The sequence below is a fragment of the Salvia miltiorrhiza genome, chromosome 8 (genome assembly GCF_028751815.1).
Source record: "Salvia miltiorrhiza cultivar Shanhuang (shh) chromosome 8, IMPLAD_Smil_shh, whole genome shotgun sequence".
Classification (NCBI taxonomy): Eukaryota; Viridiplantae; Streptophyta; class Magnoliopsida; order Lamiales; family Lamiaceae; genus Salvia; species Salvia miltiorrhiza.
Genome location: NC_080394.1, coordinates 9166545 through 9189632, shown reverse-complemented (window position 1 = coordinate 9189632; position 23088 = coordinate 9166545). Strand labels below are relative to the sequence as shown.

The 23088-nt window shown below is 32.5% G+C and overlaps 1 protein-coding gene across 1 annotated transcript; it reads left to right on the top strand.

Moving 5' to 3' along the window:
- The first annotated feature begins 4877 nt into the window (after positions 1 to 4877).
- On the top strand, positions 4878 to 7023 carry LOC131000740 (60S ribosomal protein L35-like). Its single transcript, XM_057926790.1, has 3 exons — positions 4878 to 5069; positions 5162 to 5454; positions 6755 to 7023. Exons 1-3 carry the CDS (start codon positions 4976 to 4978, stop codon positions 6827 to 6829), a joined length of 462 nt encoding a protein of 153 aa, XP_057782773.1. The 5' UTR covers positions 4878 to 4975; the 3' UTR covers positions 6830 to 7023.
- The last annotated feature ends 16065 nt before the right edge of the window (positions 7024 to 23088 follow it).

Below are 23088 nucleotides of genomic sequence, written 5' to 3'. Positions count from 1 at the left end.
TTGATTTCTCATTGTTGCTTTTTTTTTCTTTTTTTTCTTTTAAATACTATGACCTCCATCACAAAAAGTTCTATTTTACCCTTTCTATAATTTATTGTAGGAATTGTTTTGCTAGATGCGAAAAGATCAAATAAAATTAAAATTAATAATAAGATTGATTTCAATTATTTTTTATTTATTTATTCTATTCCTCAAAATAAATTTCCAAAGAGAAAAGCTTCTGCGATGGATAATAAGAGGAATTGCAAAGTTGTGAGTTAATGCCCAAGTTATAGAAGCACTGGTGGTTACCGTGGTGTAATATATGCTGTTGTTTCTTTGTTGCACTCAAAAATCTCGAGTAACATTTCCTGCTGAAATTTTTGGATAAATTGCAAATTGCAATAAGGCCAATTATGACGAAACGAATTGACAGCAAATTTGTCTATATGTTCTCATCATCCTAATTACATAGGCTATATTTTTATTTAAATGTTCCTTTTCAATAGGCTATTTTTTAAAATGTTAAGTTACACATAACAAATATTTATACATAACTCATTATTTGTATCAAATGTTATTATGATCCACATATGATTATCTATTATTTCATTTAAAAAAATAATATATTCATTTATCTATCTGATTTTTTGGATAAATATATTCTCAAAAAAGTTATTTTTTCCCTTTTTTTTTTGAGGCAATTTTCCTTATTTTATTAGTATAAACTATTTGGGTAATTTTTGAAAGGGTTTATTTGAAAAAGAAAAAAAAACACTTCTTCCGTCTTACTCTAATGGACTCACTTCTTTTGGGTATGTAGATTTAGAAATTTGCTTTTTATGATTAAAGTAGTGTGGTCCACATCAATTAAGTATATTTTTTTCATTTAAAATAGAAAATGAGCCTATTCTAGTAGAACGTCCCAAAAAGAAAAACAAGCCTATTAGAGTTGGGCGGTGGAGCAATTTTTTTTTTGATCGGTAAAATTAAATATTTTATTGAGATAAAAAGCAAGGCACCAGGGATGCCAATCAAAAAACCAGGGGGCTTAGTCCACTGGCCACCGGGTCCTCACTTAAGTGAAGTGACCTGGGTTCGATCCCTCTTGGGAGCGAATTGGAGATTGGAGATATAAGGTGGACTTTGGTGAATGGAGAGATAAGGTGGTTCTTGGAGTGGATAGGGAACTAATTACTAACATCTAACATAACTTTGCCCGATCAAAAAAAAAAAAGGGATGCCAATCAAAACAAGAAGGAAAGATTGAAACCCTTTGAGCACCACATGGTGAAAGGGATTCTCAACTCCAAAACTTTATAAACCTCTTTCCAACTCCAAAGTCTACCCTTGATCTGTAAAACAAGTCTCTCAATATCCCAATTTTAGTTTAAAATATATTTTATTATCAATCATTTAATCAGTGCACCATTTTTCGATTTGTAGTAGAAAAAATATACTCAAAATTTTATAATGACTAAAAAAATGCTAACATTGAATGATTTGTTTTCACGCTATTTTAGTTTCTCAGTTAAATTTCCTTCCAGCGTGGAAAAAATTATGTCTAAATCAGTAAATTATTACTCCCTCCGTCCACGAAATAAACTCCCAGTTGGGGTTCGACACGGAGACTAAGAAAGCTGAAAAAGGTGGTGTAAAGGTGGTGTAAAAGACTAAAAGGGTAGTGTTTATATATTGTTATTACTTTTACTAATCTTTAACTAATAATAATAATAATAATAATAATAAGAATAAGAATAAGAATAAGAATAAGAATAATAATAATAATAAGAATAATAATAATAATAACAACAACAATAATAATAATAACAATAGTAATAATAATAATAATAACAATAATAATAATAAGGATAATAATAATAAGGATAATAATAATAATAATAATAATAATAATAATAATAATATGAATAATAATAATAACAAGAATAATAATAATAATAATAATAATAATAATAATAATAATAATAATAATAATAATAATAATAATAACAATAATAATAATAAGGATAATAATAATAATAACAACAAGAATAATAATAACAATAATAAAGATAATAATAATAATAATAATAATAATAATAACAACAACAAGAATAAATAATAATAATAATAATAATAATAATAATAATATAATAATAATAATAATATATATAATAAGAATAAGAATAAGAATAAGAATAAGAATAAGAATAAGAATAAGAATAATTATAATAATAAGAATAATAAAAATAATAATAAATACAACAATAATAATAATAACAATAGTAATAATAATAATAATAATAATAATAATAACAATAATATAATAATAATAATAATAATAATAAGGATAATAATAAGGATAATAATAATAATATAATAATAATAATAATATTAATAATAATAATAATATGAATAAGAATAATAAACAGAATAATAATAATAATAGAAGAATAACAATAATAATAATAGCAATAGTAATATTAATAATAATATAATAATAATAAATAATATAAAACAAACAACAACAACAACAATAAACACAATACAATAATATAATAATAATAAATAATAATAAGGATAATAATAATAATAATAATAAGGATAATAATAATAATAACAACAAGAATAATAATAACAATAATAAAGATAATAATAATAATAATAATAATAATAATAATAATAATAATAATAATAATAATAATAATAATAATAATAATAATAACAACAACAACAACAAAAGTATAATAATAACAACAACAAAAAGTATAATAATAATAATAATAATAATAATAATAATAATAATAATAATAATAATAATAATAAGGATAATAATAATAATAATAATAATAATAACAATAATAACAATAATAACAATAACAACAATAATAACAATAATAACAACAATAATAACAATAATAACAACAACAATAATAATAAGAATAATAATAATAATAATAATAACAACAACAATAACAATAAAAATAAAAATAATAAGGATAACAATAATAATAATAATAATAATAATAATAATAATAATAATAATAATAATAATAATAATAATAATAATAATAATAATATTTAGTTTAGGGGAGACTAATTATATAAGTAATGGTGGAATAAAGTGGGCCCAATAGATAAAAGTGTAGTAAATTTAAAAGCAAGAGAGGGTATAATTGTCCAAAAAACAGAGTAGGAGTTTATTTCGTGGACAAATATTTAAGGGCAAGTAGGAGTTTATTTCGTGGACGGAGGGAGTATGATTTTTTTAGAACGTTTCTATTTTAAAAACAAACTCAAAAGTAATGTTATTATTGAAATGATTTATAAAGCAAAAAAATAAATACTAATGTTTATTGAAGGAGAGCATGGCCGCATGGCATTTTCCGGCAGATCATGTTCCTTGCGCCTTGGGGGAGGGATGACGCCCGTCACACTCGTCCGTGCGAGGGAAGAGGCAGAGCATGGCCTCAAGGCATTTTCTGGCAAATTTGGTGAAGAAGAAAGAATGAAATAAGCTTAATTGCCCCAAAATTGATGTGGGTCCCACTACTAACGAAATAAAATAAAATTAAAATATTTAACATAATTAAATGGGTATTAGGGGATGACTTAATTGCATCGATCGAAAATTTGATTGATTTAATATTGAGTAGAGGGGGCCAAACGCCGTAAAAATGTCTATTTTAGAGGTGTGTTTGCTATTTAACCGTTAAATAAACAAGTATAGTTGGAGCCTCGAGGGCATACACAAATGCCGGGAATAGATATTTATTCACGCAATTTGAAGGCATACAGTTTGAGGTTGGACAACTAATTGAAGCAGACTCTTCGTCCCACATTGAATGTGAAAGTATATCTGTAAATTTTTTTTACCGTTGACATCTTTTTTCTTTCTTCAATTTTCTAGGGCTATATGGAATATGGATAATCATATCTTTGGTATTCATTTATTATTATTTTATCAAAATTTGAAAATGAAAGTTTTAAGGGTATACAAATAAAACCATTATTAATTTTTTATTATTAAAATACAGAGCTTCAATGAATAAATTGGGACTATGTTTAAAATTGAGGTTATTGCTGGAAAATACCCATAATTTGTCAATTTTCTGATTTATAACACGACGTTATAATTTGACCAGAAAATACACTAATTTTCAATTTAATCGGAAATATAACATAATCTTATAATTTGACAAGAAAATATATCAAGTTTCAATTTAATCTCAATTATAACATAACCTTATTTAGATCATTGTTCATCATCATAATTCATAGATATATTGATATTTATTGTAATTCCATATTAAATTGTTATGTATAAATTATTTTTAATTGATTGATTTATTTTATAAAGAGTAAGTTACATGGTTAGTTATTTTATATTAATATTGTTTATATATATATATATATACATTTCTACGTTTTCAACACAAAAATGCATATATATAAATTTTATTTTAATATTCTATTAATATATTAAACATATAATAAGTATTTATCTATTTATTTTATGAAATTATAAATTATTAGGACCAACCGAAAATTAGTATATTGTGAAATGAAAAGAAAATTAAAAATCTTTAATGTTAAATTTTGATATTATTATACTAAATCATAAGGTAATGTTATAATTGCAAATTCAAAATTGATGTATTTTCTGGTCAGATTATAAAGTCATGTTATAATTACGATTAAATTAAAAATTGATGTATTTTCTGGCCAAATTATAAGGTCATGTTATAAACTAAAAAATTGGCAAACTATGAATATTTTCTGGCAATAACCCCTTTAAAATTACCAAAACTGTGCATATATATGTAACAGATTTTAAATCATGGGTTTTTTTATTGTCATAAGGTAGCATTGGGCTTTCTTTGTAAAAGTTTTGTTTGTATATAATTTAGCCCAAACGTATAGCTCTCCTATCAATCTGTAAGCCCAATTATTACAATAATCAAAATAACCCTAAGCCCAAATCCGACATAAATATATGGTTTTACGATTTGGCAGTTTTCTCCCCGTTGCCCGCTCTCCTGCACCAGCAAACCCTAAACCCCAATCCCCTAGAGACGAACGCGAAATGGGTATGACCGTATGGGAAATTATCTGTTTCGGCAAACAAATATTGATTTTCTATCAATTGATACATTTTTATTGTCTGTTTGGTTCAATGCAGCGAGAATTAAGGTGCACGAGTTGAGGCAGAAGAGCAAGGTGGATCTGTTGGCGCAGCTGAAGGATTTGAAGGCGGAGTTGGCGCTGCTGCGGGTGGCGAAGGTGACCGGTGGTGCCCCCAACAAGCTGTCGAAGATCAAGGTTGTGAGGCTGTCTATTGCACAGGTACTCACCGTCATTTCGCAGAAGCAAAAAACCGCCCTCAGAGAAGCTTACAAGAATAAGAAGTATCTGCCGCTCGATCTCCGCCCTAAGAAAACTCGCGCCATCCGCCGCCGTCTGACCAAACACCAGGTATACCCTTTTTCAATCTTTACTTTTACAATTCTGTGAAGGTTCTGCTAAATTAATCGTCTCAATGTTGGATTGTTGGTATTTACCTAATAGTTATTAGTTAAGTTAGTGTTTGTTAAACCGTTTTTTGCAATGTAGCTTTTTTATTTTGGATGTTCAAAATGCAGCATGGCTCTATGTGTAATTTTAGTAATGTGAATATGGCTTGGGATATAAATATTTTATGTATATATTAAGGTACAAGTAAGCCCTTTAAGTTTTTCAAGGTACAAGTACATCCCTAATGTTAGCCATTATTGATATCTATTCACCCTCTAACCATAGTAAAATATCAGTCGTTATAATTTCTGTTAAACTGAACATTGTGGAACTCATATAATGCTTATTTACAAGTATTTTACAACATATTTACCTAAAGAACTTGTATAAAATTGCAAATCAACAAGAATTTCCATGCTGCATAAAAAACAGCAATATTACCGGATATGTTTTCAGTTTGATGTTCTGTACTGAGTTTTGTTCGTCTTCTGCATTGAAATAAACTATTCGTTACAAATCATGAGGATTTGTTTCATTTTTGCCTACGGTACCATCAATTAATTGCATAGCTTTGGCTGTTATAGTATAATAATGAGAAAAATTATGAATCGAATTATTTCATTCTGTTCAGTTTGACTGATAGACTTTTTGTTTATTTAGCTATTCCTTGCCAATATATTCCATATACTCCATCTGTAAGGTTCATTTTTCCATCTGTTTCCCTTGATTTGTAAGAGCTGATGGCGTGACAACCCTTTAGTTTCGCCCTTATGAAGTAATGCTAGAATTGTTTCTATAGTCATGTGTGCTGACTGCTGATTACAAGGACGTCATATAAGAGTTAGTAGCTCTGTTCTTTTTATCTTATGTTATCCAAATGCTTGCGTCTTTGTTATCCAAAAAACTCTTTATACTCTTATTTATATATTGTCAGTTGCAACTGGCTTTAAAATGCCGCCGAAAATTCCTCGTTAACTCTAAAGATTACGGTTTGGATAAAATGCATTCTTCTTAGGTGGGCCATGGTGGTTTCCTTATTGCAAGGAATTCTTAGAATGATTATTGTGGTTTTCAATTGGGACATCTCTTTTATTGCTTTAGTTAGATGGCCAACCGATATAGCCAAGGTTGCATCTTCGCTAGAACGTTATATGTATGCATTAGCGAATTTGGCTGAAGTTCTTATGCTTGCAGTAGTTCTTTTTTGTTGGTCCTTCCTGTTCTTACACACTGTTGCATTTTGTTCTGTTCTCTTTTGTAGGCGTCTTTGAAGACAGAAAAGCAGAAAAAGAAAGAGATGTATTTCCCATTAAGAAAGTATGCCATTAAAGTTTAACTTTTCTGGTTCTGGAATAGCAATTTTGTTACTGTTTGGAGGATCTTTGATATTGTTTCCATCTATTGTTAGAATTTGCGATTTAGATATATGTGGTTTGCGATGTCCAGACATGAAATTGAAGTATTATTGTTTTTCTACACAATGTTATCCTTGGCGTTTCCATAAAAAATCCAAGAATCTTACTAGTCAAAGTCAACTAGTCTATGTTTTTTTCTGCATAATTTTCTACTTTAGATGTGTATTTGCACTAACCACCAGAAACTTGTTTTCTCACGCGAGTAGACTTATTGCCAATTTGCCATGTTTTGTGGTTGTATTAATTGTGTTTGTGTGGTGTGTGTGCGCCTGCGTGCAGGTCGTATCTGATTGATGCAGACCGAATGTATATTTGTATGCTTGAAAATGTGTGCCTGTTATTGTTACAAATATACTACTATTTGAATATGCTTTATTTGACTCTCATTTCATTTTAAAAAGCCGACAAAGTTTTGCTTGTTGAATACTATTAGAAAGATGCATAAAGGATGTTTCTGAAGAGGGTTGATTATTCATATTCTGGTTTCTAATGGATATTGTTTTTTTTTTTTTTGTCAATTATTAATAAATACTCTCTCCGCTTCATTACAAGTGTCCTACTTTTCATTATGGAATCTTTCATTACAAATGCTTCATTTCATTTTTAGCAATATATTTTAAATATTTTTTTACCAATCCACTTTCTTTATTAATTACACATTTCTTAATCACCGTGCCCAAAAGTAATGAAAGTATTTGTAATGTGACGGAGAAAGTATTTAGATGTGATAAAATTTACATGGAAATCAGTGATTTTACATCACTGATTTAGTTTTATTTCAAAAGGACGTGCATCAGTAAAATACTAGTAATATTTTCATTTTTTTTCGGTTGAATTTGACCAAATTTCTCTCTTTATTTTTTTAATTATTTTTTTTCTCTTCCGTGCGATTTTCCACTTTAATTAATTCTCTCTCTCTTTTTAGCTTTTTTTTTTCACTTTTAGAATTTTTATTTCTAAAAATTGTGCAATTTGATTAATAGTAAAAGAATTCATAAGTGTATCAAATTAAAGATCGTCACTAATTTGATATACAATATATAAAAATGGATTTAAATTAAACAGAATATGCAAATTTAAAGTAAGCATTTTTTTTTCTCTTTCTTCCCTCTTATTTTATACTAGAAGTTAGTTTTCTTAAATAAGTTAAATTTTCAATTTTATTTTCTTTTTGTTATTCACTGGGAGTGTTCTGTGAAATCATGGAAGCATAAATATGCAGAGTTCATTATGCAAGCTTGGCTTCTTCTTTTTTTGCTTTTTTTTTTTTTTAAGAATTATGCAAGCTTGGAATTATTTGCACTATTTTCTTATTATGAGTTTCTGTTTTATTTTTTTTCACTATTTTCATGCTTTAATTTTGTTATCAGGTATTTATAGTTTCTTTTTGTGTTATTTATAAATTGTGTTTATTGTACATAGATACCAATTATAGTGCATTTAATTGTTTCCATATGTTTGAATTGCTTAACAATTCATTTCATATTAGTTGTATTTGAAAATCTAAAATTAAATGTTATACAATTGACTTTTACATAATTTTTAATTATAAATATCTTTAAATTAAAATAAGGTGTAGGAAATTATATTGGTTCATTTCAGAACTCTTTAATCTAATAAAAAAATTAAATATAATATTTAATTAATTAATTTTAATGGTATTTTTTATTATTAAATAATTTTCAATTGTTTAATATACCATAATTATCATTACACTTTATATAAAGTTCATAATTTACATTTTCAAATTCGGATTTTTATTGAGTAATTGATGTGGATTATTTTATTTTATTTTTAAAATATATTTACATTTTCTTATATTTTAATTTTAATTAATATTTATATTTATATTTATTTATTGTTAAACATATCGTTTAGTTTCAATGCTCGTCGTGCATCGCACGAAAGGGTGTACTGATTAGTATTAAAGCTTAGTATATAGAATGAGCTGCTTCTTCTTTTGGAGTTCCTGTGCTCTCGGCTCAATTATTCGGATGAGCAAAAAGTTGGTAACACATTTAAATCAAGTACCGAATCAACTAAATAAACAATAATTAGGCGATTCCATTTTGTATCTTGACTTGGTAAGTAAATGATTAAGCAACCAAAACAATTATTTCCTAACTTTATCAAAAAGGTGACGATAGCAACAATAATTGTACCTTGAAATGCAAAGTGGAGCAAGTTTGGGACTAAAATCTCATAATCTATAGTAATATTTAAGTCGTGGTTAAGAGATTCCCGAGATGCATGTAATTATATGTGACCGACCAATTAGTTTAATATTTTGATTGGGTGACTTCACGTGCGACATTATATATAGTCAGTCTGAATTATATGACATAATTAACTTCAAATAGGGCACGATTTTCATATTTGGTGAACTTAATTAAAACTCGGGGCCTTAATGTTCTAGAGCCTCCTAACCCATAATTAGCCAAATTTGAACATGTGTGGCTCTAACTATGGAGAAATAAATTGTGGATAATATGATTAATTTGATATAACTCCAATTCTTTATTTTAAAGTCGTGCTTAATTTCTTCATGAATACCGGTCAATTCACAATTAAATATTGTACCAATGAATTGGAGTTGATATCACCAATCAATACTCACACAAACAATTTGCAATAACGCAGCAATAACAACGGAACAAATTAAAGTGTTTTAACCCTACTTTGCATGAACGATGAGCACATATATCCATGGAAAGATTAATAAGAAATTTATTATTGTGTCACAAAATGAAGAATTACAAAAAGAATCGATCGAGAAAAGAGCAAGAAATCGTCTCACCAAGAATTCACAACCACAACACATACACTCGATTCTTTTTTCTCTCTCTTTACTAACTGATCTCTTTCACTCAAGAAAATAGAATAATCAGTACCCATCTAAACTGAACAAACTAGCATATAAACTGACTAAGAATGATCTTGATTCTTGACAATCCAATAAGTAACGGCCAAGATCACCTCCCAAAGACCACATCCAAAATAATACTTCATCCGTCTACAAAAAATAGTTCATTTTTGTCATTTTGGAATGTCCACAAAAATTAGTCTATTTCCACTTTTAGAAACTTTTTATCATATAGTGGACTCATTTCTCCACTCACAATTCAATTAATTAGTATTATTAACACTACCTTTTAAGTGTGACATTTTCTCCACTTACAATAAACTAAATCATTTTCATTAAAACTCGTGTCATCCTCTTTTAGGACTATTTTTGATGGACGAAGGAAGTATAATTAACTCCACCAGCTTTTGCATATAAGTTCTCAAATTATCAACCATACAGACTGTGAGTCCCTTAGTTTAAGTTTATTATATAAACACCCCAACAATATGTACTAATGAAATCAAATGTTGGTAATATATAATTACCCTTTCATAATTGTTTCTCACATTTAGAACTTCCTTTTTTGTTTGTGACGAACGAAACTCCCATCTACTACTTAAGCGTGTCTCAATTATGCAAACAAAGTTTCATGCCAGCTAATTAATTAAGGAGATGTGATGGGCTTATTATTAGCCTCGGTACTGATACTTTATGGGCCTTAGTTTATCTTGAGATGCCCAAAAAAATGAAACCAAAAATCGAATCGTCGAACCGAATCGAAGTCAACAGTTCCGGAATCAGAACCGTGGTCTACCGTGAACCGTTCATTTTTTTTTTTTTTAAATTACTATATTTTGAAATGTTGTATCAAATGTAAAGAATGTTGAACCATTTATTTAGGTTATAAATGGTTGAAATTTTCGTATGAATTACATTAGATGTGAGGATAAGAAATGAGGATTGACCATTTTATTTAGGTTGTAAATGATTGAAATTTAGTAAAAATTCGATGTGGGAATCATGGGCATTGAAAAACTATAAGTTTATGTGCATCTTTTATATCATTTACTTTTATCTATCTCAAATTCTTATTTCCACATAGAATTTATAGTAAACTTCAACCCTTTACAATCTAAATAAAATGGTCAACTCGCATTCCCACATCTAATTCATACTAAATTTTAACCATTTTACAACCTAAATAAGTAATTCAACATTATGTACATTTTATAAACTTCAAACCAACACTTTAAAACATAAAAAAAATATTAAAAAAACGGTTCCATATTTTGGAACCCTGAACTGCCGGTTCGGAACCGACACCGTCGGTTCACAGTTCGAACCGAAATCATGAGGGAGCTTTCATGGTTCAGTTTCGGTTCCGAATTCCGGAACTATGGAACTGCTGATTCAATTCTGGTTCGTACCGGAACCAGAATCGTGGCCACCTCTAAGTTTATCCCGAGAACATCTGGTGATAAGAAAAAGATTAAAAGTTGAAAATAAAGAAAAACATAAAATATATTTTTCCTAACAATCTTCGTAAATCGGTTATATATTTGATTAACAGATCCGCACAAAGAACTCTTTATTTATTCAATGGTCATTTGACACTTAATTATCTAACAAATCAACTTTGGTGACCCCTTTTTTAGCTTAATACACATCTCTCATATTTTATTGAGACTTACGTCCTCTCATTTGCACTACACTTATCGTGAACGGACAAAGTATAATATTTTTAGTCTATTGTCCGCGGGCCTTAGATGGTCACACTCCTAACTAGGGTTGTGCATCGGTCGCTCCAACCGATCGACCAAAAAACACAAACCGACCGACCGCCGATTTGGAGGATTTAAGGGCCTAATCGGCCGACGTTTGGAGACCAGCCGATCGAACACCGAACTGTCGAAATAATCGGTTTTCGACCGACCAAACCAAGTCGAATAGTTGAATGAACTGGTGGAGGACAGCACGACGTCGCGCTCGAAGAAGCAACAGCTGGAGGCGAGGAGAAGCAACAACAGAAGTCGGTGGTGTCGAAGGAAAATGCGTGTTTGGCGATGGATGTGCAGGTGAAAGAGGGGGATGAATTAATGGAGTAGCTAGCAACAGCAGTTCATAGTGGTGTGGAGGTGAGGCGGCGGCGTGGAGGAAGGCTCGTTGGTCGGGAATGGAGCGCGTCTCGCCGGAGGTCTCGTCGGTCTAAAATGGGGCCTGGGGGTGGGGGAGGCAAGTTTTGGTTTGAGGTGGGAGGAGGCGCCGCATAGAGTGAGAGAGAAGTGAGATGATTATGAAATTAGAATTAGCCTGTTAGGATGTAGGACAGTAGGAACTTAGCTTTAGGAAATAAAAAAATATATATTACTAATAGATATATATCGGTCGGGTCAAAAATGTTTTCGACCGATCAAATTTGGGAAAACTGAACTGGCCAAAAAATTCGTAATTTCTAGAAAAAATGGACTGAGTCGACCGACCATGCATAGCAAAAAAAATTGATCAATTCAGCCTATTTTCGATTGATTTTTTTGATTGGCTCGATTTTGCACACCCTTACTTCTAACCTAGGCGCATGACTGGCCTTGCCTATTAGCCTGGAACCTCAACCCAAAGTTGACAACTTGTACTAATGAATGATTATGAGTATCATTTTTGAGCCAGAATCCAATAATGTGTACGTATGATACATAATTAACTTAAAAGGTGATGGCTTCTGAAAGTGTTGCTTCCTTCATACTTTGATGTTAAGCACTGTGTTAGGGCAGCACACCAGTGCACACAGAGAAATATTGCAGCGGAAATAAAGATGGAAGACACAAAGAGATGGAAAAATTCTTCAAGTTATAAATTATAACTTGAAGACGCCTTATGGCAAAATGACTAAATGGAGAATGAACACTCACGTTCAATACCTTTACAAGACTCTAGGTATTTGAACACTAGACACTCTCATTAACAAACAGAAACTGGATTCAAGAGCTATACTCCGAAATCCGACGAAATCAATGAATGCTATAAACAATGTTATCCTAACACTCTAAACAGCATTCGTACACAGATCACTCAAATGACTCGATTTTGATCTTCAAACTTCGTAATCTGAACTGAGACTTCTCCTTGGTATATATAGGCATCTCAATCTTGCTTCCCAAGGCTTGAAGTCGTGGCTTTGATCATGGATGAAGTGGCCGTTTGATAGTTGTTGGATTTAGTCCACCTCTCCGTTGATTTTAGGAGCTGCCAACAAGCTCCTCTCTTTTCTCTCTCTTTATCTCCACTTCCTCCTTTTTAGCAACTGAAACTCTTCCCCTTAATACCTTCGTTTACAGCTTCAAATCTCAAGTCTTGACTAGGTCAGTTTCCTATCAATCAAAGACGTGAAGAAAGAGCAAAACAATAATAAATCATTTGTGAGTTTAATTTTGAGTTAGAAAAATAACTCCAACAAACTCCCCCTTTTTGCCTTTCTTCACAAAACACATACACTCCCCATTGCTGTAAACTCCCCCTGCATACATACTCTCTGCAAAACAACGGTGAAGAAAGCGCAAAACAAAAACGATAATGTTGGAGTACATGTGAGCATAACACACACGTTAACGCACACTAACAAACTCCCCCTTTTTGCCTTTCTTCACAAAACCAAACAAGATCTCCCCCTTTCTTCGAGCTCCCCCTGCACAAGCAATTACTAACACAGCAGTTGTCTAAACATGCAGGGAACACAAGGTAAAACCGATTAGGAAAAACCGATTAGAGAGTTCAGAAAACAACATCAAGTCACCAAAAACAAACAGAAGGTTCATCAAAAACCAACTGCCAACAAACTCCCCCTGTCTCCTCTAAAGATCTCTTGATGTGGTCATTTTGCCTGTTCTCTTGCTTCCTCTGCATCTGCTGCAGCATCATCTACTCCCCCTTTTTGGGAAGAAAGAAACTCGACAAAGTTCTTCTTTGCTTTCAAATGATAGAGTTCCATATCGTTGACGCGTTGCAAGATCGATCGAAGATCTGCCACAGGTACTGTGACCATAGCATCTTCCGCAACACTAAAAACAACTTGAGAAGTTCAAAGGTTCTCTACGTCAAACAAAGATGATGATGAAGAGTGATGAAGATGATGTGATTGCATGGCAATAAATATAGAGAAAAACAGATCCAAACACTCAAAAAACAAAATCGTTGAAATATCTTCATCACAATTTCGAAATTTAGGGTTAGAACTTAAGGAAACCAAGATAGAGATAGGCACAAATCAAAAATCATGGAAAGCTTCAAGATTCACAAAAAACCGTGGATAGAGAGAGAGATCCCACAAAAATCGGTCACTGGTAACTTCCCAAACGTTACAGATTTTACGCCTAATGTGATTTACCATGTTACCATAACATCCACTAACACATATCTCAGCTTTTCATAATTCACACATACAAGCACAGTACCAAGTAAAATTCACTCATTTATAGTGACATAGAGTGCATCGTCGCAGCGAACGCCGTGCCCCTAGTCTAAACTTGTGAAAGCAATCGAGGATGACCATTTTGTAAGGTAGCATCGTCGCAGCGAACGCCGTGCCCCCCAAACTACTTTGGTTTTTTCTGTGCTTTAAATAAATTATACACACACATATACTGAGTTAGTGTAGAGGAACATGTTATAGTAACAGAGACCATCACACAGGCAAAAACACGTTGCATCCAAAAGAATAGTCACTTTACACATGATGCAACAAATAAACCCTCTTTATTTAATCACGAAAGCAAAGGCCAAGAGACCTTCTTAATGTGGTAAATCTCTCAAAATCCAAGGGTTTTATAAAAATATCCACAATTTGATTTTTGATTTGAACAAAGTCTAGCTTGATTACCTCTTGTTCCACCAAATCGTGAATAAAGTGATATCGGATTTCAATGTGTTTGGTTCTTGAGTGTTGAACCAGATTTTCCAAGATATTAGTTGCACTGATGATATCACAGTACACCATCATCTCATCGCACATCACACCATAATTCGACAGCAATCTAATCGACTCAATTTGTGCCACGGATGCGAATGTATCATCGAAATCCATCCATTCAACTCGAGTATAGCCCTGAGCAACCAACCGGGCTTTGTTCCTCACGATCGCTCCACATTCATTGAATTTATTCTTGAATATCCACTTTGTGTCGATCACATTCCTGTCAGTAGGTCTACGAACCAAATACCAAACATCACTCCGAACAAACTGATTTAACTCATCTTGCATGGCAAAAACCCAAAACTCATCACGTAAAGCCTTTTTAACATTTTTAGGTTCAAGTTTTGAGACAAAACACATAAAACCAGGCAAAGACGTGCAAATAGAAGATAAGCAAATCATTTTTCGGTAATCTAATGGTGCTTTACCTCGTGTCTTCACACCATCACTCACATTACCTATCACTTGAGAGACTGGATGATTTTTGCGTATTCTTCGAGAAGGCTCACATTTCTCACTCCCTTTTTGAACATCTGCTACCATATCTTTTTCGTTGGCACTTTGATCTTCAGGGATCTCTGATGTGGTGGCTTCTGTCGTCTCAGCATTTTCTGTTGCATTCCTTGATGTGGTGGCTTCTGTTGCCTCAACATCTTCTGTTGCATCTGTCGAAGGGACTAGTGCTTCTATCACTTGATATTCTATGTCCTTCTCATCTGTAACACTACTCAAATCATCAAATACCACATTGACAGATTCTTGAACCGTTTGGCTTCTCAAGTTAAAAACCCGAAAGGCTTTACTATTCGAGGAATACCCTAGAAAAATACCTTTATCACATTTATTATCAAATTTTGTGAGGTATTCTCTGTCATTCAGTATGTAACACACACAACAAAAAACATGGAAGTATTTGAGATCTGGTTTCTTACCCCACAATATCTCATACGGAGTTTTGAACGTACCTGGTCTGATGTTAACTCGATTGTTGATATGGCACGCGGTGCTCACAGCTTCTGCCCAGAAGCGTTTTGCCAATTTCTTTGAAGCCAACATCACTCTTGCCATCTTCACCAGGGTTCGGTTCTTTCGTTCCACAACTCCGTTCTGCTGTGGCGTCTTGGGGGCTGAGAATTCTTGAAAAATTCCTTTCTTCTCGCAAAACTTTGTGAAGGCCACATTCTCGAACTCACGTCCATGATCAGACCTTATTCTTGCTATTCTCACACCAAACACGTTAGCAAAACGGGCAAAGAGTGTTTTGAAGACATCAATAGTTTCAGATTTTTCACGTAAGAAAAAGGTCCAAGTATACCTCGAAAAATCATCCACTAAAACATACACATACCGTTTACCTCCAATACTCTCAACACCGACTGGTCCTACCAAATCCATGTGAATCAGTTCAAAGCATCGGGTTGTACCATAATGTTGTTCAGCTTGTTGGATAGCACGATGAGTGGCATGGATCTGCTTCCCTTTTTGACAACTCTCACAAACTTCCTTTTCCTTTTGTGTGATTTTTGGGAGACCTCGGACTGCTTCCAACTTGGACAACCTGTCAAGATTCTTAAAATTAGTATGCCCTAATTTTTTATGCCACATCATGTTTTCATCAATTTGGGCCTTGTTGCACTTAGGGTCATCGACAAGGTAACAATTATCACTAGATCTTTGCCCCTTCATTACACAACAATTTTGGGTATCAAATACCTCACACGAGTCCTTGTTAAACTTAACATGCAGGTTCTCATCGCATAGTTGACTAATACTAATCAAATTTGCTATAAGACCTTTAACATGAAAAACATTTTTCAAACAAGGTAAGCCGGGAACATTTAAGGTACCTTTACCAATGATTTTACCCTTCGAACCACCACCAAAAGACACACATCCACCATCACATACCTGATAGTCATTAAGGTAAGCATTGTTACCTGTCATGTGTCGTGAACACCCACTGTCGAAATACCATGAACTTGAGATGTTAGTTTTTAGTGCTGTGAACACAACATTACATTTCAGTTCATCTTTTCTAACCCACTTCCAGACTTTCCTACGAGCTTGTGGTGGATTTTTCTTCCCTTTGGCTTTTGTTTTCTTTGAGTTGACAAAGATCTTCTTCTCATCATTGAACTTCCTAAAACAGAACGATTGAATGTGGCCAATTTGAAAGCAATAGTGACACACATACCTCTTTCTTTGTGGTCGTGTCTGACCTACTGAAGTTCCTTCCACAACAAACTCTTTTCCATGAGTGGATTTTACCTTTGTCTTTCCAGGTGTGGGTTCAGCAGCGGGTGCAGCAGTGTATCCAAGTCCAGTGGTTTCCGTAATTCCTGCAGACACAACATCATCATACCTATGCCGACTTGAATTCCATTTGGCAATGGTGATTTGAGATTCCTCCAGCTGGCTTGTAACATGCTCGAGCTTGACTTCCTTTTGTGTGATTGAGGCTTCAAGCTTTGCCAAAGATGCTTTTAGCTTGGTGTTCTCATCCCTTGTACTTTCAAGCTCCTGCCCTTGCTTTTTCCACTTTCCGAGAAGCTTATCATAAAGCTTTTTGAGCTATATGACGACATGTATGGCCTCTTCGGTATTTTCTTCAGTGTCACCTACACAGGCATTAAAGCACATAAAATTTGAAATAATCTGAACCATACCTGTTGGAAATATGGTCTTCTTCATCATCAAGAATTGGTGGTCGCATAAAACCCAGATTGCCAGGCTCCATGTGGAAGCAACTGTTACGATAACAACGAGGATCACACTCAGTGTGTCGAGTGTTGGCTCTGATGCCAATTGAAAGTGTTGCTTCCTTCATACTTTGATGTTAAGCACTGTGTTAGGGCAGCACACCAGTGCACACAGAGAAATATTGCAGCGGTAATAAAGATGGAAGACACAAAGAGATGGAAAAATTCTTCAAGTTATAAATTATAACTTGAAGACGCCTTATGGCAAAATGACTAAATGGAGAATGAACACTCACGTTCAATACCTTTACAAGACTCTAGGTATTTGAACACTAGACACTCTCATTAACAAACAGAAACTGGATTCAAGAGCTATACTCCGAAATCCGACGAAATCAATGAATGCTATAAACAATGTTATCCTAACACTCTAAACAGCATTCGTACACAGATCACTCAAATGACTCGATTTTGATCTTCAAACTTCGTAATCTGAACTGAGACTTCTCCTTGGTATATATAGGCATCTCAATCTTGCTTCCCAAGGCTTGAAGTCGTGGCTTTGATCATGGATGAAGTGGCCGTTTGATAGTTGTTGGATTTAGTCCACCTCTCCGTTGATTTTAGGAGCTGCCAACAAGCTCCTCTCTTTTCTCTCTCTTTATCTCCACTTCCTCCTTTTTAGCAACTGAAACTCTTCCCCTTAATACCTTCGTTTACAGCTTCAAATCTCAAGTCTTGACTAGGTCAGTTTCCTATCAATCAAAGACGTGAAGAAAGAGCAAAACAATAATAAATCATTTGTGAGTTTAATTTTGAGTTAGAAAAATAACTCCAACAGCTTCCAAAAAAAAAAAAAAAAGAAGAAGAAAGGATGACTATGCGATTTAAAATCCGACCTTGTATCATTTAATGATTTATGAGAATTAAACTCCAATTTATTGTAAATAATATTATTTATTATATATTGTACATTACTTATTCATATATATATACTAGCATTTGCACCCCGTGCAATGCACGGGAAATATTTTTATATTTCTAAATTTATATAAAATTGATAACAACTCAATATCACATTTATACATATAATAAAAAAAATTAACTTTAACTAATTAAATATATTTTATTGAATATTGAAAAAAAAAAAGAATCCACAATAATAAAAAAAATTGATATTATGTAAATAAAAAAAATAAGTTAAAAAATTAAAAATTTAAACAATTAAAAAATTATTCAAAAAAAATGAGAGGAGAGATAATTTTTAAAAATTTTAATTTTTAAATAAATATAAATTTTATATTATAAATAAAATATATCAAATTAAAGTTCTTATCACAATCTTTAATTTAATATGCATATTAAATATTTTATAATTAAACGAATTTCAAAAATTTTGAAAGGAACAAACAAAGAAATAAAAAGATAAAGAAAAAGAAAATAAAACCCTTTTTATAGATTCTAGAACTGTAAATAAACGTTTGTTAGAAATGTGAGTTAGTTGACTTAAATATTTTAATATTTTATTTTAAATTATGAATCGTCAAAAAAAAGTTTACAAAATTAAAAAATAATGAAAAATGAATTAAAGAATAGATTTAGTAAAAAAAAGATGAGAGAGGAGAGAGAAAATTTTAATATTTAAACTAATATAATTTTTACATTTTAAATCTTATATTTACATAAACTATATCAAATTAAAGCTCTTATCGTGATCTTTAATTTGATAGGCATATTGAATATTTTATAATTAATCGAATTTCATAATTTTAGAAATAAATAAAACAAAAAAATAAGAAGTTAAAGAAAAGAAAATGAAAAGAATAAATAGAGTTTATAAATAAATCTTCAATTTTGTCTTAACTACAAAATCGCCATTCAATTTTCAAATTGATTTGAAATCAATTTCTAATTGAAAACTGCTGTTTTAATATAGTATAGATATATATATGTGTATGATGGAACTTGCAGATACGGTTATGAGAATACAGAATCTGTTTTTCTCTCTTCTTTCTCTCCTTCTCTTCTCTCCCTGAATCTTCCATTCTTTACTTTGGAATTGCTTGATAAAGGAAATATTACAACACGTTATCAGCACGAGTCTCTAGCCAACTGAGTGAACACAGAGATAGACCATAAGAAAAAAATCGTGTTTTTCTTGTAAGAATGTCAAACTCAAACTTGCAACTCATGGAGAATGAAAGTACATTGTGTCTAGTGGATAGTGCCACAACACATACTATACTTACTGATAGAAAATATTTTCAAACTCTTACTGAAAAAAGGGGGAGCGTCACTACAATTGCAAATGACAATATCCTTATTGTCGGCTCTGGAAGAGCTTCTCAAATACTCCTTATGGGTACAAAATTAATTATCAATGATGCACTTTTGTATCCACAATCAAAACGTACCCTTCTTAGTTTTAAAGACATCCGACTAAACGGTTTTCACATTGAAACTGAAACTGATAACAATAGTGAATTTCTTCTCATCACTCAAAATGTTGGATGTAGGAAACAAATTCTTGAGAAGTTCCCTTCTTTCTCCTCTGGGTTGTATTATACTCATATTAAATCTAACAATCATGTTGCGTTAAGCATAAAATTTAAAGACCCAAAATCTTTTATATTATGGCATGAACGATTGGGTCATCCTGGGCATAATATGATACGTCGGATTATTACTAATGCTATTGGGCACAATATACAAACAAAAGATCTATCACCTTCAAATGAATTTGTTTGTGAAGCATGTGCAAAAGGTAAGCTTATAGTACGACCTTCTCGTACCAAAGTTAAATTAGAATCTCCTTCTTTTCTTGAACGAATTCAAGGAGATATATGTGGACCAATCCACCCAGCGTCCGGACCATTCCAATATTTTATGGTCCTGATTGATGCTTCTACTCGATGGACTCATGTATGCTTATTATCTACTCGCAATAAAGCATTTGCAAAGCTTATTGCCAAAATAATTGAATTAAGAGCTCAATTTCTTGATTACCCAATAAAGTCCATTCGAATGGACAACGCTGGTGAATTCACATCAAAATCTTTTGATGAATATTGTATGTCATTGGGTATCAAAGTGGAGCATCCTGTTCCATATGTCCACACACAAAATGGTCTAGCTGAATCCTTAATCAAACGTTTAAAACTAGTAGCTAGACCATTGCTACAAAAATCAAACTTACCTATTACTTGTTGGGGTCATGCGATTTTGCATGCTGCAAATTTGCTCCAAATCCGACCAACTGCATATCATGAATATTCCCCAATACAATTAGTACGTGGTAAAGAACCAAACATTTCCCATCTGCGAATATTTGGTTGTGGAGTTTATACTCCAATAGCGCCACCAAAACGTACCACAATGGGCCCTCAGCGTAAGCTAGGTATATACGTGGGTTATGAATCTCCATCTATAATTAAATTTCTTGAACCCATGACTGGGGATCAATTTACTGCCCGGTACGCTGACTGTATTTTTGATGAAGATCATTTCCCGACATTAGGGGGAGACAAAAGCCCAACTTCAACACAATGTCGAGAAATTTCATGGAATGAAAAGAATCTTCACTATTTAGATCCACGTACTAATGAATCTGAACTGGAAGTTCAAAGGATAATTAACTTGCAATATTTAGCAAGTAATTTGCCAGATGCATTTACTGATCATAAAGGAGTGACAAAATCTCATATTCCTGCTATGAATGCACCACAAAGGATTGAAGTTCCATATGGACAAAATAAATCAGCTGATAATCCCGAACGCCAGAAGCGTGGGAGACCTATTGGTGTTAAAGATAAAAATCCCCGCAAAGCAAAATCAAATAAGAATATGATATCACTCCAACAACCTCTTGAAGAGGATCATCCTGTAGATGATAATCCCAGTACTTCTAAAAGTGCACTAACTAATACTGGGATTGCGGAACAACCAGATCATAATATAATGGGAATTGATAAAATCTGGTTGATGTCAACATTGAAGTTGCTATGAACTTTATAAATACGGGAGAAACTTATAACAGAAATGTTATTGTAATAGACGATGTATTTGTCTCTACAATTGCATGTACTATTTCAAATGATAATCTGGATCCAGAACCAAAAACAGTAGCACAGTGCCGGAAGCGCTCTGATTGGTTGAAATGGAAGGAAGCAATTGAGGCAGAGTATAACTCGCTAAAGAAAAGAAAAGTTCTTGGTACTATAATACTTATACCCGACAATATTGAACCATTGGGATATAGATGGGTATTTGTACGAAAGAGAGATGAGAACAATGAGGTGGCAAGATATAAAGCGAGATTAGTAGCTCAAGGGTTTTCGCAGAGACCTGGAATTGATTTTGATCAAACATATTCTCCTGTTTTAGATGGCATAACATTCCGCTATTTGATATCTCTGGCATCATCAATGAATTTAGAAATGCAGTTAATGGACGTCGTGACTGCATATTTATATGGGTCACTAGACGCTGATATCTATATGAAAATCCCTGAAGGATTCAAAATTCCTCATATGAAGGAAAATGAAACTCGTGACATGTATTGTGTGAAATTAGAAAAATCGTTGTATGGTTTAAAACAGTCGGGAAAGATGTGGTATAACCGACTTAGTGAATTCCTCTTGAAGAAGGAATATGTGAACAACGATATATGTCCTTGTGTGTTCATTAAAAGATCACAAAATGGTTTTTGTATCATTTCTGTTTATGTTGATGATATAAATATAATTGGAACACACAAAGAGGTTGAAGAAGCTCGTTCATGCTTAAAGATGGAGTTTGAAATGAAAGACTTGGGTAAAACCAAGTTTTGTCTCGGCCTGCAGATCGAGCATCTCCCTGAAGGAATTCTTGTACACCAGTCAACTTATGTGAGTAAGATTTTAGAGAAATTCTATATGGATAAATCACATCCACTTAGCACACCTATGGTTGTCCGATCACTAGAAGTAGATAAGGACCCATTTAGACCTAAAGAAGACGATGAGGATATTTTAGGACCAGAAGTTCCTTATTTGAGTGCAATTGGAGCACTACTTTATCTCGCAAATTGCACAAGGCCTGACATAGCATTTGCGGTTAACTTGCTAGCAAGATTCAGTGCTTCTCCAACACGAAGACATTGGAATGGTGTTAAACACATACTTCGTTATCTTCAAGCTATTTCTTGGAGATCTGTTAAACAGACTCTAGTTACTACATCCTCAAACCACTCAGAGATTATCGCTTTACATGAGACCGCTAAAGAATGTGCATGGTTAAGATCATTGATACAACACATTCGCGGATCTTGTGGTATTGCGGATGATAAATCTCTCACTGTCCTATATGAGGACAATGCTGCTTGTGTTGCACAAATGGATAGCGGGTACATCAAAGGAAATTTAACAAAACATATATTACCTAAATTCTTTTACCCGCATGAGCTCCAGAAGAACGGCGAAATTAAAATAAATAAAATTCGCTCTTGTGATAATCTGGCAGATTTATTCACAAAATCCCTTCCTACGTCAACTTTTGAAAAACATGTTCATAATATTGGAATGCGTAGGCTTAGTAGATTATTAGTTTGAGGGGGAGCGAATTCATTATGCCTTGAAGGTGTATTTTTGTTGTACTCTTTTTCCCTTACTAAGTTTTTCCCATTGGGTTTTCTTA